General features: G+C 40.3%; 3 protein-coding genes across 4 annotated transcripts; 1 reads left to right on the top strand and 2 right to left on the bottom strand.

Moving 5' to 3' along the window:
* Positions 1 to 348: 348 nt before the first annotated feature.
* On the bottom strand, positions 349 to 2,426 carry LOC105188086 (solute carrier family 25 member 51). Its single transcript, XM_011149350.3, has 3 exons — positions 2,222 to 2,426; positions 1,501 to 1,755; positions 349 to 1,391 (listed from the first exon to the last, which is right to left on the bottom strand). The coding sequence occupies exons 2-3, from the start codon at positions 1,645 to 1,647 to the stop codon at positions 681 to 683; spliced, it is 858 nt and encodes a 285-aa protein (XP_011147652.1). The 5' UTR covers positions 1,648 to 1,755; positions 2,222 to 2,426; the 3' UTR covers positions 349 to 680.
* A 318-nt stretch (positions 2,427 to 2,744) lies between these two features.
* Acadvl (Acyl-CoA dehydrogenase very long chain) lies at positions 2,745 to 7,187 on the top strand. 2 transcript variants are annotated; one of them, XM_011149353.3, is made up of 9 exons: positions 2,745 to 2,915; positions 3,034 to 3,146; positions 4,171 to 4,378; positions 4,466 to 4,684; positions 4,826 to 5,254; positions 5,552 to 5,815; positions 5,999 to 6,355; positions 6,529 to 6,741; positions 6,839 to 7,187. In XM_011149353.3, exons 2-9 carry the CDS (start codon positions 3,061 to 3,063, stop codon positions 6,974 to 6,976), a joined length of 1,914 nt encoding a protein of 637 aa, XP_011147655.1. In that variant the 5' UTR covers positions 2,745 to 2,915; positions 3,034 to 3,060; the 3' UTR covers positions 6,977 to 7,187. The 2 variants fall into 2 exon arrangements, with proteins under 2 accessions (XP_011147655.1, XP_025154682.1); XM_025298897.1 differs by having other exon boundaries at positions 2,745 to 2,924.
* A 4,440-nt stretch (positions 7,188 to 11,627) lies between these two features.
* Positions 11,628 to 14,490, bottom strand: LOC105188089 (leucine carboxyl methyltransferase 1). Its single transcript, XM_011149354.2, has 4 exons — positions 13,968 to 14,490; positions 12,511 to 12,694; positions 12,087 to 12,438; positions 11,628 to 11,918 (listed from the first exon to the last, which is right to left on the bottom strand). Exons 1-4 carry the CDS (start codon positions 14,175 to 14,177, stop codon positions 11,714 to 11,716), a joined length of 951 nt encoding a protein of 316 aa, XP_011147656.1. The 5' UTR covers positions 14,178 to 14,490; the 3' UTR covers positions 11,628 to 11,713.
* Between the last annotated feature and the right edge of the window lie 143 nt (positions 14,491 to 14,633).

The raw sequence follows: 14,633 nt of genomic DNA, 5'->3' as shown, positions 1-14,633 counted from the left end.
GGTCAGCTAATTATTCGTTTTTTTTTTTCAGCTGAGCTAGTGCTGCACTCAAAGTTTCTTTTTCCTTCCATGCTAAGTTATATACAATTGTTTCACTCCGAAGACAAAAAGTGCAACCTGGTTTAGTTAAAAGAATCTTTACTAGTTTAATTAAAAGAATCTTTACTTCACTATTAGATCTTTACTTGAAACGAACCATAATCAAAGATAGATTTGAAAATTCATGGTACGTATACAATGCATGTAGAGTACATACACACAAACAGTACTTGTGTTTTTGATTAATTTCTTATTAGGAGTTCTCTCATCGAGCTATTGCGTTTCAAACTGAATTGTAAAAAAGAAATGTTCAGTTTTGAAATCAAGTGTATATTAGAATATTTATATATATTGATAGTTCTCTTATAAATTATTTTAAATTATATTGTCTGAATTATAGATTGTTTAAAGACATCAATTACTGTGTCAGGCCTCCATAATAAACCTTTTTCTGTGTGCAATCCTGTTCACCTTGATGACCAAGAAAAATGTGCGATTAAGGTATTTGCTTAGGTATACAACCAAATAATATAAAAACAAAAAACACCTTTCCTACTATTTTGCCTAATATGCCAATTAATCTATATAGCGGTCGTATGAGAATATATTTCCTAAATAAATATAAAATAATATTAAATAATCTAGAAAAAGATCTTCTTCAGGAAGTCGTACGACGCGTTTATCACACCCCAGCTAATGAAAGACCTCATGTAATTGAGATGCACACCTTTATAGAAGTAAATTATACTTCGATTTCTAGAGATGTATACCTCGCGCATGACGGCCAGGAATTGTTCGAAGTTACCGCCTATCTTTGCCTGCATGTGTATCTTGATGATATTTAGCGGGTACGACACCGTACTGACGAAACCACCGATCAGAGCGCCGCTGACGAAATTCGTTAGTAGAGACTCATGTTCGCCCATCAGCACCTTCGACTGGTCGCGTAGAGTGAAGAACATGAGATTGGACAAGCCATTTCTATATACAATAGGCAAGAAGCCGCGATAACATTCTGTCATCCCATAATTTGTTAACAGATGCTTGAACGCGTGCGACGTGTTTTTGAACTTGTCATGATAATGCCAATCTTGCAGCAGTGTTTGGACTCTCTCAAACGGCATCAAGAGAGCTTCCGTCGCGCCGGCCATGTTCGCTGCCATCACTTGAGCTAACATGGGACGTCCGGTTAACAGAGTGAGCCTCTGCTTGCATCCCTCATATACGCTGAACATCACACTAACAGACAGAGTCTTTTGACATAGGGGGGGCAAAATTCCACGATACAACAGTTGTATTCCCTCTCGCGACATCTGCCCAACTGCCGCAGTCACCGGTACTCCTTCCAGAATCTATATGGACAAAAATACAGTTTAATATCAATATTTAAAATAACCCAATAATAATATAATTATTTATATTAAATCTATACAATAACTGATTGTAATTTGCATTATATACCTGTCTGAATATAATTTTATTAATCGGAAAGGTAATGGTGACATTGATGACAGCTGCACCCCAGCCACAAATGAATTCTTTAAAATCATTGTTGTTGAGTCTGAAGATTGATCTCAACGAAATCTCCTGTGATGTGATGTTACTCATATTAGTATAATTTTCAAGAGTACTACAATCCAATATGGAATATCTGATCCAATCGTTACAATTTTCTATCCTGTCCAAAGTAATACTGCTAGCTGTAGCATTTTCTATCTGAAAAATACAGGCAAGGACATAAAGCTCTGCTATCTACCATAATTTTTTATCATTTTATCAACTTGTTCAAAGTGGTTAAAAGATAAGTACTGTTTGGCTCTTGCTCTTTCATCCTCAAAGTGATTAATCACTTACTGAATTGGTAGACCATCAGTTTTGAAAATCGTGCGAGTGATATATATATTTTATCATGTTAGCAATCAGTGAATAAATTAATATTCATTCAATTTCTAATATTTATATAAATCCATATAGATATGGTATATCATGACGATCTCAATGAGTGCAGATTTTTACAGCCAATCGGCTCAAGTATAAACGCGTATTTATACGTTCGTTGTTTTTAATTAGCAAATGAAAAATTTGAAATCTCGTTGAGAACGGGCAAAAAATCGTGATTTGCCAATCGCGATTACATTATATAACCTCATCACGTGGCGACGCACGTTGATTTCCAACTTACGTGTGCACGCTCGCTCCTCGCTATTCAACCCATTGTTCTTGGATACCTGCGGCACCCAAAGTTCGGTTTCATCAGAACGGTGCCGCGGAGATCCATGCGGCACGCGTCACATTACACGGTAATCACGACCATCTGATGGTTTTGAAGTCAATCACAGCCATGTCACTTGCGATCGGTCGCGCACGACGTCATGGATCTGCTCCCTTCGATTACACTTTGATGCTTCTTGAAACGCGAAGTGCATGAAATTTAAATGTGACTCCCTCTGCTCGAATTAGTTGAGTATCACTGTAACTTTGTTCCATTCACTAAAAACGATCTCTCATTTGCCAACGATCTCTCAGTTGACAACATATGTGTTGTCGTCGAACGTATTGATTGGTTGTTAGACAAGGCAATTGAAGCTGCGATATGGAAATGCGATATGGATTAAAGTTTACACAAGTGGGAAATTTATTTAAATTGAAAAATTCCGTGTGACGAGGAAAACAAGTGTAAACTCATGTATGTCTTGCAAATATGACGATAACGATGATGATAATTGGAAAATTATGTGAAAAGAATTCGAAGGCAAAAACTACTTCGGGCAACGTCATCAGAGTGTACTGTAACCTGATTCATACATTACTGTTCATATAAAAGGCATTTCTGTCGAATGACGCATTAGTTATATGATAGCAACAGGCAACGAAAGGTAGTTCGTGTACGGGTCATCGTGTCAAAAAATATCTCGCTTACTGCGTCGCACAGAGCGAAGTTCCTTACTTTAACGGTGCTTGACATCTGTACCAACTTACGTATACAAATTTTAGCCCCGTGGTAACTGTGCATCACTGAAGATGTTTCGTATCGCGAGAGTTTTCTCTGCGTCCAGAAATGTTAACAAGGCACTCGAAACGTCCTTAGGTTCATGGAATGCGCCCAGGTAAAATCTGATTTCGATCATCCTTCCTCTTTTAAACAACCTGTTGCTAACATCGAACTTTGATCGATTTGTTGGCAGAAAGCGTGTCAATTGGCTGATAACTCATCTGGATTGACTGCATTGAGATCGAATCAATTGCTTTTGTCTCTTGTTTGTACTCGGAAAATTCCAAGCAAACCATAAATTCGATTGGAACACAAATCGAGAAAATAATAATATTGGAGAAGTAGATTTACACAATGCTTTCTTTTCGCAAAATTAATTAATGAAATTAGAGAAAAAGACGAAGTTTGAGAAAAATCGTTGCGACAATATTTAGTTGTGCACAATGACATTAAATAGAAAATTATTTAGTTTTAAAGCAATTTGTGAGATACGTTCGTTTACGTCATGTCTCGATTTTACATTGATTATAATTATATATCGATGATATTTTTAGTCGTGGGTAATATATACATGTGCATGAAACCTTATGGACTTTGACCTTTGTCTGCTCACACATATCAATTTCTTTAACGTCCTATGCACACACACACACACACACACACACCCACACACACACACACACACACACACACACACACACACACACACATATATATATATATATATGCATATTTATATATATATATACTGTATGTGTTATTTAATATTTTGAAACCAATGCATGATTAATTTATATATTGTTTTATAGAAAGCATTTATCTGATAATAGTTGAAATATTCAATGGTTATGAATCATAAGGTATAAATGGAAATTATATATATGTATATATGCATGTATAAAGATATATAAAGATAGAATATAAAACATAAATATAAGACACAAGGCAAATAATATAAAAAAGGATTACACCATTTGAGGGAAAAACAGCAATTTTGAAAAAGTACAGATAAATAAATACGAAAAATGTACAATATCTTAAGTAATAATCTATTTTAATGATACTAAGAAATTATTGATTTGATATTTACTATTAAACTATTAATGGAAATTATTTAAAATAATTTTCAAATTACACAGATGTTTGGCTACTCAAGCTGCAGTGAAAGCCACTCCTGTGGAAAACTCTCAGGAAAATGCCACTGTGAAGGAGTCACAGTCCTTCACCATGAATATCTTCCGTAACCAGTTGCAGTTGGACCAAGTATTTCCCTTTCCCGATCCTATGACCGAGGAACAAATCGACACAGTGAAAATGCTGATTGATCCTATGGAGAAGTTCTATGAGGTAAACATCTCTTTGAATGACTATCTGTGTCAAGTCAGATCATTGTTCAACGGATATTAAACTCATCTGATCCCCTTCTTCTTTTAGGAAATAAATGATCCAGCGAAAAACGACCAGAACGCAGCCATAGACGAGAAAACAGCGACCGCTCTTTGGGAGCTGGGAGCGTTTGGTCTACAAGTGCCCCAGGAATACGGCGGATTGGGATTGACCAATACTCAGTACAGTCGATGCGTCGAGATATGCGGTTACCACGATCTTGGGGTGGGCATCACTCTCGGTGCACATCAGAGCATAGGATTCAAGGTAGAGTTATTATTTCTAGATTGACCGAGGGTGCTAAATTACTTTGTACCGACTCAGACGATGTTAAAGCAAAGAAGAAATTAACAATTGCTATCGATAATCCTATTGCAATAAGACACACTCTGTACGTGTGTATTTCAGGGTATACTTTTATTCGGCACTCCGGAACAAAAAGCGAAGTATTTGCCTCGAGTTTGCAACGGCGAGTACGCTGCCTTCTGCCTAACCGAGCCGAGTTCTGGCTCCGACGCCAGCTCGATACGTTGCCGCGCTGTCAAGGCAGCAGATGGGTCGCATTATATCCTAAACGGTAGCAAGATATGGATATCAAACGGCGGTATCGCTAACATAATGACCGTGTTCGCGCAAGTACCCACGAAGGATCCGAATACGGGTGAAATGAAGAACAAGATGACCGCTTTCATCGTCGAAAGGGGTTTCGGCGGTGTCACCAGCGGACCGCCTGAGAAAAAAATGGGCATCAGATGCAGTAACACGGCAGAGATATTCTTCGAAGACGTCAAGATCCCGGCGGAAAATGTTCTCGGCAAAGAGGGTCAAGGCTTCAAGGTAGAACGATTTGTAAAAAAAATTCGACAACCCATATTTTCATATATGTAATAATTGAGCAATTTGTTTTTATTTTCGTCACATTCTGGATATAATTGCACGTATGGTGTATATTAAATAAGATTTCTGATATCTCTCAGTTTTCGAATTTATAGAACCAAGAGAATTTTTACATAAATTGGCATAGTCGTGACTTTTAATTTGTGAAATATATGTAAATTCAGTCTTCATGTAACTTATTTACATTAATTAATGCTGCATTCATTAATGTTAATAAAAAATTGTTATTTTTGGAAGGTCGCAATGAATATTCTGAACAACGGTAGATTCGGCATGGCAGCAGCTCTTTCTGGCAACATGCGTTATTGCATCAGCAGGGCCGTAAGTCATGCGACACAACGCGTGCAATTTGGCCGTACTCTGGATAATTATGGTACTATACAGGAGAAAATAGCGCGCATGGCGATGCTGCATTACATTACCGAATCTCTCGCATACATGATCTCCGGCAATATGGATCGCGGAAGTCAAGATTATCACCTAGAGGCGGCTATCTCTAAGGTTATTCTTCTCTTCTATTAGTTAAACATAATCTGTTTCACAGAAAGTATTTTACAATAGCAGGGTCTATTATTCATCATATTTTTGACTAAATAAATATGCAAGGCATCTTAAAAACGTATTAGGACATATGAATGTTTAAAGTGTTTTTGATAACGGTGAAGTACGTTACTTCTGTTACAGTGCTTCTCATCGGAGTCCGCATGGTGGGTGTGCGATGAGGCTATTCAGACCTTGGGCGGCATGGGCTACATGCGCGATGCCGGTCTTGAGCGCGTGTTGCGTGACTTACGTATATTCCGAATTTTCGAGGGAGCAAATGATATTCTGCGTCTGTTCATAGCGCTTACGGGAATTCAATACGCTGGTAGTCATTTGAAAGAACTGCAGAAAGCCTTCAAGAACCCCGGCGCAAACGTAGGCCTCCTCTTCGGAGAAGCTACCAAGCGGGCGACCAGGGCAATAGGTTTAAGTTCACCGCCCACTTTTACACACTTGGTGCATCCGAAATTGGCAGAAAGTGCAGCACTTTGCTCAAAGGTAAAGAAAACGGAAAACATTTTTTGTATCACAAAGATATAAAGTTAAAATATATAGGTGATAAAAAGATGATGTTTATACTACATTTTAAATGTCAATTTTTTTAATTTAATTCATAATTATTAATTTGTTGTTAACCATACTTGTTAACCAATTATATTGCTGTCGCATAGAGCGTGGAGAGTTTCGGCAACACAATAGAAGCTTCCCTTATCAAATACGGACGAGGCATCGTCGAGGAGCAATTCATCCTCAACAGGTTAACACAGGCAGCGTTTGACACGTATACGATGGCGGTTATACTGAGCAGGGCGACTAGATCGTTGAACAAGAATCTGCCCAGTGCGGAACACGAGCTATTGATGACTCAAGCTTGGTGCGCGGAGGTACGAACTCTGTCACTAGATGTGATCGCGTTAGTGACGACGTAGATGTATAAAATTGTCTTCTTCGATCGTCAAAATATATCTGAAATCGTTTCAGGCATCGAACCGTGCTGCCTATAATCTGCAGCAGGTCAATTCTGGAAAGCAACTGGACTTCTTCAGTAAACTAGGCAAAATTTCCAAGAATGTGTTTGATGTTGGCGGATGCGTTCAGTTGAATCCTCTAGGCTTTTAACAATCATAAGTATATCTTGCAATAACCCTGACAATAATCTTGATGCTATCTTGAATATAAAAAGAAGTGAATATTAAGTTTCGTGTAACTTAGGTTAACTATCATGATTTTTATCGTCAAAATTGAATTACCATTAGTTAGATTGAAATGACTAATTGAGTTTCTCCTAAAGTTATTAAACTGTGAGAATAATAAAATCCAATGAAGAAAGTTTGAATCTAACAACTGTTTCTCGGCCAAATTACGTTTTCCATTTTATTCAAATTTTTCTCGTAACGAAATGAAATAAAAATATCGATATCCCATTTTTAAATCGGATTTTATCTAAAATTAACCTGTGTATAAAATATTGTCATTCTTCCTAATCGAATGTAAATATTTTCCATGACAAAAAATGCTAATAGATTTAAATAATTAACGATATAAATAGAACTCTTTCTCTCTTTCTTCCGCTCTTCTCTCTCTCTCCCCCCCCCCCTCTCTCTCTCTCTCTCTCTCTCTCTCTCTCTCTCTCTCTCTCTCTCTCTCTCTCTCTCTCTCTCTCTCTCTCTCTCTCCTTCTCTCTCGTAAGGTATTGTAAAGCATGAAGTGTCAAATGTATATATAAAATTATGTATTTTTAATACTCTCTTCGTACCTTTACACGAAACAACGATTTCAAATAAACAGCTATAAATAATGCGATCTATTTGACGTTAGAGATGTGTTTATTCATATATATCCATCATTTTCGTTAAAATAAAAATAATGGTTTAATAGGATCACACGATGTTATAAATTGTCTTTTACATAATAAATTAAATAAAAGACTTTAAATGGGAGAAGTGTATCGTTATCGTTATCGCATATATGTATACATATATATATATACACACACATATATGTATATATACATATATATATATACATATACATATATAATCTTATACATTTAAAAATATTTATATAATATTACCGTAGCTGTTTTTTCTTTTCCCACTTAAAGAAACTTTTCGGCACAGAGACAGGTGAAAAAAGTGTATCATAAATAGGAAGCTACAATTGTCAATCATAGTAAACCGATCGTTCGTTCTTCTAATCGTTAAATGCATAATTCAACAATATCACAACATTATGCGAATATAAAGATGCATTTTTCCTTTTCTTACTTTTTCGGTCGTACTTTATCCGTTTTGTAATGAGTGGAAGCACACTGAATGTCTATATAGGTTCCGTCTCTTTTATCCTTTTTTTCTGTTTTTGTTTTTAAGATGTACAACATCCGTACATGAAATATTAATAGTTTGTGTAACGTAGAACGAAATCGAGGCGGGGGAAACACGGAGAGCTGCACAATTCGCACAATACATGGTATCGCGTTGCTCAAGTTTGAGATCCAAATTGTTTCGTCTCTCTCTTTTTCTCCCTCTCTCTCTCTCTCTCCCTTTCTCTCTTGCATTTTGCGCGATTAACACGAACCCATTTAATCCTTAACTAGTCGCATGAGATTGTACCATACAATGGACTAGCTGTTCGAATAGATGACGTATAGAGAATGCGCTGAGCAAAGTGAAATTATAACTACCTTATGTTCTTGCGATGATAAGCCTGACAGACAGAAATTTGTTGTTTATTACTTGAAATGAAATCGATCATGAGAGATCGACAAGTCTCCCTGTGATCTATCTATCCCTTTTCAATACAGTGGGAAATGTAATCCCGCGATTTACACAATTTGAATCAGAGTGCGACTAATTAAGGTACGATCGTTTTTACGTATTTGTAAAGATTCAAAGAAAAATTCTCGTCACACGCTTGCAAAAATTATACATAAACGGGTTCGTTATAGTATCTTTTCCTTTTTTTTTTTTTTTTTTTTTACATTTTAAGAAGCATATGCGACAACTGCAAATTCACTAGATCTTTCGATAAGCACTTGATGAGTCTTACTCAATTTCCTTCAGTTCGGTGGCAGTGCTGCTTTGCTCAAATTCTCACAGGACAACGTGCCGACAACGCAAATTCGCGAGTGCTTTGATTCTCAAACTTGAAGCCGAGCTTGAACACATAACGAACGCTCGATAAGTCAGCCAATTTTTACCTCTCGGACGATGACTCGACACATGACACAAAACTAACGCGCGACGAGGTCTCGATTACGTGTCTACAAGTGCAAAGAAGGCGACAATGTCGGGCGGCGAGGGAGGGAGGGTGGCAAGGGTAGGAGGCGTAGGCAGCGGGGTGTCAACCTACGAACGTTGATAGACATCGTAACAATGGCTGCAATTTGTAACTTCTGAGAAAAATAGAACATCTGACTATCCTCTTTATATACGTTCGTTACTCCAGGTATATAATCTTAATCATCGAAGGGAGATTCTCAAAGACTACCAGAGATTATCGGGGTATCGTGTGCAATCACTTTCGCCGGCTAGAACTTCGCCTTGCGTTCTCATTTCACGTCACTTAGGTCTAGTAAAGGTTGCCGCGGTTCATGTGACACTAAAAGCGAGAAACGGACGAAACAAGGTAGAAGGATGACAACTCGTGGAAACTTGCGACTCATCTCCAGCAGAACTCGCAGATTATCGTCATTCTCGGGTCGGAGGCGCGATATCGTCGGAATCGCACGCACACACGCATACACGCCGCTATATACAGCATATGCAGCTAGACAACAGAAACGCAACTATTCCGGCTAGAAGACAGCTATTTCGGTAGGCCGTCCAGAAAGCAATCAATTTCCTCTCTATCGTTACATGACACACTCGACAGCTGATTCCGACGATCGCGCTTAACGGGCGGATGCAACGATCAGGTCCGAGTCCCGCGTATTACAAAGCCTCTCTTCTCGTACACCTACAGAGGAGTAATTCGAATTTCTCGTAAAAGCTTATACAATCTCTTCGTATTATCCTTATACTGTGAATACACATGCGTGACCCTGATTATTCCTCGATACGAAAATAAATCTTTGTTATCCATCGCTACCGTTGCTACGACCTGCTTATAAGTGTAATAATGTACTCGTACTTGGTGTTTTCAAAATGAAGCAGAACGCCGCTGTGACACATGTTTTTTTGTTTCTTTGTTTTCTTTTTTCTCTCTCTTCGTGTCTTTTTTTTTTCCATTGTAAAAATAAAACGGACGATCGGACTTTAAAACGTCGAAGAACATCGGCACGCGTATTTTACTTCGCGAGTGCGAGCGAAGGTGATATACATGTTCGATTATACGATCTATGAGCGAAGCAACAGAATCAATTGAGAAAATATACCGCCGATCTTTCAGACTGATTTCCGTGATGGCTGGCGTATACGCGCGATCATCAATTATTATATTTGATTCCAATCGCATCAATTCTCTTCTCGCGCGAGCCTCAGTTTATTTCGCTTTCGATACTTAAAATCTTACTTTCGTTGCACTTTGCTTTTGTTCTCTTTATTAGCTTAAATAATCACCCTTCGCTCGTAGGCAACGCCTATACGAAAAACCTATAGTCGTTAGTTACTTCGTAATAGTAATGTTGTCTTATCGTGATCGAATAATTCATAATCTCTAATACTTAATATACACTTAAAGATTGGATGGGAAGGGACTGCGCGTACGGAATAATTTGATAGCAACTCTCAATTACCATGTATTAAGACTTTCATGGGATCGGAATTCTATATATCAGTGTATCAGAAAAATATCTTTATATGTTCTCAATGAAAGATCCAAAATATAGATACAACGTTTCAGATGTAATAAGCGAAGAAGTGAAAACGTAGTTGGAGCGCGCTCAAAGTGTCGATTCACTCGGCGACACTTTTCGCATAGACGATCTCGTAATACACAATAAATTACTCCGCGCGCTGTCGTTTGGCCACAGTATATAACAATATTGCGATCTACAATAATTATAATACAACGACCGTAACTTTATACACATAAAAATCCGCAGCAGGAAGCAAAACGACTGTGTGCTTGACTGCTTCTTGCGGATGGAGTCATTACATGATACACACAGTGATACACAATTCAGATATGTTGAATACGCGAAAATTAGAATGACTGGAAATCTCATCCATGAGAAAATAGTAGAGCTTATCCGACCGTTTGTCGTCTTATCGTATTAGCAGCCACACATACGCGTATCTCGCGCACGATTTAACACCAAAGTTGCGACTTATCTCGCTCGCAGCACATATCCGTTAAAAAATAGAGATATATGTATGTGTATATATATATGTGTGTGTGTGTGTGTGTGTGTGTGTGTGTGTATTCGTGAAGTGTACGTATACGGTGCGTATTTTAGCGGAGGACAAAGAACACATTCGAAGCGCATATAGAAAGAAAAAAAAAATCATTACGGCGATCTTACGACGTAGACACAAAATCCATGTGAAAGCGTTTTCGAAGCACAAATCTTCAACGTGCACGATTCGAAGATTGTGTCATGTCTCGCCGTACATCGTGAAGATACATCGCAACTTATCGTAACTTTAATCGAGATGTATCTAAGCACAAAGTGAAAAAACGTTAATTTCCCGCGGTCGTTCAGGGCGTATTACATAACTTTTGCGAGCTCTTATCGAGTCTGAATTATACAATATCACTACCTGGAGTAACTCGAGAGACAGAGAGAGAGACAGAGAGAGAGAGAGAGAGAGAGAGAGAGAGAGAGAGAGAGAGAGAGAGAGAAAGAGAGAGAGAAAGAGAGAGAGAGAGAGAGAGAGAGGGGAGGAAGAGCGTGCGCGAGTCAATCGTGTACAACTAACCCTGCGCTATAGACAGATTTTTCAATGTTTGTCCGTTCCAAGCGATGGCGATGCAGTAGTGTTGGAGCAGCTGAGTAAGGAGCTCCCGTTCGTCCAGCATCTCTATGTGCTCGATTCGGGTACGATCCATTTCAGGCAGTGAATCATAAATCTCCACCATCGTCCATGCATTCGAGCCCTCCCAGTTGTTTATGGTGAATCTAAAGATAGTCAAGAACGAATTAGCAATTCGAGATCAAAAAGGACAAAAAGGATCACAAGGACAAGGCAGACGGCAGATAGCCTATAAATGCCTCTTAGGATCTCAATCTTTAGCCAAATATGAAAAAGAAGAAGCTACTGCGGCACACTAACGGCGGTGTACTCACCGTCTCTGCTGAGTCTCTAACGATTCGCAGTCTTCCACGCCTGCCAGCAGGCAGCCACGGCTGCGCAAATTCGACAGCATAACTTGGCCAAATTTGTCCTTCATGTTCACCTGCTCGTAGTTGACGAACAGACTGTTCGGGAACTTGACTGCTAGCCACTTCAACAGCGACGAGGTCGCGCTAGCGTCTATATAAACTAGAACACATTCTGCGAGGAACATAGTGGGTAAATTGTAATTGACCTCAGCTTGGGTCAATTTGTTATTCAGCTCCGCTATGTGTCGCAGATCCGTACCGACCAGGTGATAATTTGCGGCATGCAAGTCTGTGGTCGAGAATCGAATTTCTCCATCTGCAATCAGCATGACAAAATGATGTGCAATCTAGCGAGAGGCGATAAATGACTAAGTGTGACGGGGGGTACCTTCGGTGTTTAGCATATCGATCAGTTGCTTGTGCTTCTTGATGTGATAGCATTTCTTGGCGGTGATACTGGGAAAGTCGAGCTCGACAAAGTTCGCGGGACTGTTTCCAGCCTTCCTGAGCCTCCAATATAGTGTGTCAAAGCCAGCACCCAAGTTTATAATCTGCCCTTTACCGCCAGACAACTGCAAATAGGCATATGTGAAAAATTCAATTTATCTAAAAAGGTAACATTACACTCTTTCTTTTTCTCCAGCCTCACTTGAGCCTCACTCAAAACGTTACATTCCATAATTAACTTCAAATACTAAGACCATATTTTCTTTATTCTGTAAAAATAATTTGTATCCGTTTGACAATCAACATTTTTTATAGGAACATGCGTACACACATATGTTTATATTTTATTCAAATATAGTTTATCGATATATTCTACAAATTCGGATGTAGATTACCGCGTTTGTACAAACTCGTGACAAGTTCTAAAAAAAGAGAAGAAAGAAAGAAAGAAAGAAAGAGAATTGAGGCTCCTCCAGTTTACATAAACAAGCAGACGAAACATGGTTGTTTCCTCGACATCGAGCGGATTTCGCAGCGAGCGTCGCGCTGCGCCGGTGCCAATTCGGAAATGAGAAACGCGAACTTGGCACGCGTCGCAGAAGTGTTTTTCATTGACCTATATATCGGCTTGCTGCGATAAAAGCGGGGAACCTCAGGGGAATTAGGACAGGGCCTCGGCCGGCGGGTCAAGGTTTCCGCCGCTGCACGCTCCTGCCGCCCGGATCAGCTGTATTCTCCCTCCCCCTTACCGACCGATTGTTTCCGATTCGCGTCGTATGTGCGTTCTAGGTTATACTTTTGTCGCGACAGCGAACAGATTCGCCGCGTACGTCGCGCTCGTTCGCATTTTCCGCGTCTGAAACGCACTTCTCATGCATTTCCCACGCTCGGGATAAATTTGATGTGTAACGGCGGATGTACGCAAAATCGGTGCACATTCGGACGCCTCGAAAGCACGAGGAGAAAGTGCAGAGAGTGCAATCGGGAGAGCGAACGTTATACCAATTTGTAACGGACGAGCGAACGACTTCTTGGTCGTTCGTTCGCATAAATACACGAAGAGACGCGCTTCCTTCGTGCGACCGATGTTACACTTTTCTCACGCGCGAAAAGACACGCGGACAAGACGCGCAGGATGTGTTGAAGGGCGAGAGAAAGAGAGGGGGGGGGAGAGAGAGAGAGAGAGAGAGAGAGAGAGAAAGAGAGAGGAGACGCAAAAAAGATCGTGACAGAATACACACGGAACATAAATGCGAAAAAAAAAAAACAGATTCTAGAACATCGCATTTGCGCTACACTTTCTGCACTTGTAAGGCGAAATAGGCGCGCCGAAGGGAGACGACAGGTGGAAGGGAAGAAGACAAGGTTGTACGATATATCGCAACGTGTGGCGCTCACCTTGAGGAACTTGTCGACGAAGACCTCGATGCCCTTGACTCTGGCATAGTAACCGCGATTGATCTCGGGCGCCTTCCGTGTGGTCTGCTTCACGAACAGGCTGATGAACGGGTCGCACCAATAGCCGAGCGTAACCGCGCAGCGCTTGCACTCGCTGGCGTCGTCGTTGGTGGCCTGTATGGCCTCATCGTCCGCCATATCCTTGATCATCACACCGGCGCCGAGGATAGTGGCGGTTTACCGCTTGTTCTCCTTGTACCTCTCCTTCTCTCTCTCTCTCTCTCCCTTTCTCTCTCTCTCTCTCTTTCTCTCTCACTCTGTCTTTTCTCTCGCACTCGCACCACTTCTTTGTGTGTATATATATATCTCTCTCTTTCACTCTCTCAGTTAGGAACGATCATTCTACCACTCGCGGTTTCGCGCGGCGCGCGCGGACACCTCGGGGTTGCGGCGAACGTCGAGCGGACGATTCACGTATCTGTCACTCGCGCACCACTGCGCCGCCGACGGCCATACTGCCCCCGCGGTGCTGCACCACGGGTGCATTAAGCTACACCTATGTGCTCGTCCGCGGCGGAGGCGTGTGCAGGGCTGGCGCAAGGAAGATCGGGCGCCCTGGCTTATGTTCGAGGGGTTGACTATGCGCAGGAGGTGCTCATCCCGGGA

This window comes from Harpegnathos saltator, unplaced genomic scaffold, assembly GCF_003227715.2.
Source record: "Harpegnathos saltator strain DR-91 unplaced genomic scaffold, Hsal_v8.6 scaffold103, whole genome shotgun sequence".
Classification (NCBI taxonomy): domain Eukaryota; kingdom Metazoa; phylum Arthropoda; class Insecta; order Hymenoptera; family Formicidae; genus Harpegnathos; species Harpegnathos saltator.
Note: the sequence above shows the minus strand (reverse complement) of the source record. Positions and strands in the feature narration are given on the sequence as shown.

What these genes read in the sequence shown, in the direction of transcription:
- LOC105188086 (XM_011149350.3), bottom strand. Translation starts at nt 1,647, where the DNA reads ATGAGTAACATCACATCACAGGAGATTTCGTTGAGATCAATCTTCAGA. An exon ending in ATAAAATTATATTCAGACAG is followed by an intron (nt 1,392 to 1,500) that starts GTATATAATGCA and finishes TTGTCCATATAG; the next exon opens with ATTCTGGAAGGAGTACCGGT.
- Acadvl (XM_011149353.3), top strand. Translation starts at nt 3,061, where the DNA reads ATGTTTCGTATCGCGAGAGTTTTCTCTGCGTCCAGAAATGTTAACAAG. An exon ending in ATCAGAGCATAGGATTCAAG is followed by an intron (nt 4,685 to 4,825) that starts GTAGAGTTATTA and finishes TGTGTATTTCAG; the next exon opens with GGTATACTTTTATTCGGCAC. An exon ending in AAGAGGGTCAAGGCTTCAAG is followed by an intron (nt 5,255 to 5,551) that starts GTAGAACGATTT and finishes TATTTTTGGAAG; the next exon opens with GTCGCAATGAATATTCTGAA.
- LOC105188089 (XM_011149354.2), bottom strand. Translation starts at nt 14,177, where the DNA reads ATGATCAAGGATATGGCGGACGATGAGGCCATACAGGCCACCAACGAC. An exon ending in TCGTCGACAAGTTCCTCAAG is followed by an intron (nt 12,695 to 13,967) that starts GTGAGCGCCACA and finishes GCCTATTTGCAG; the next exon opens with TTGTCTGGCGGTAAAGGGCA. An exon ending in CGATATGCTAAACACCGAAG is followed by an intron (nt 12,439 to 12,510) that starts GTACCCCCCGTC and finishes TGCTGATTGCAG; the next exon opens with ATGGAGAAATTCGATTCTCG.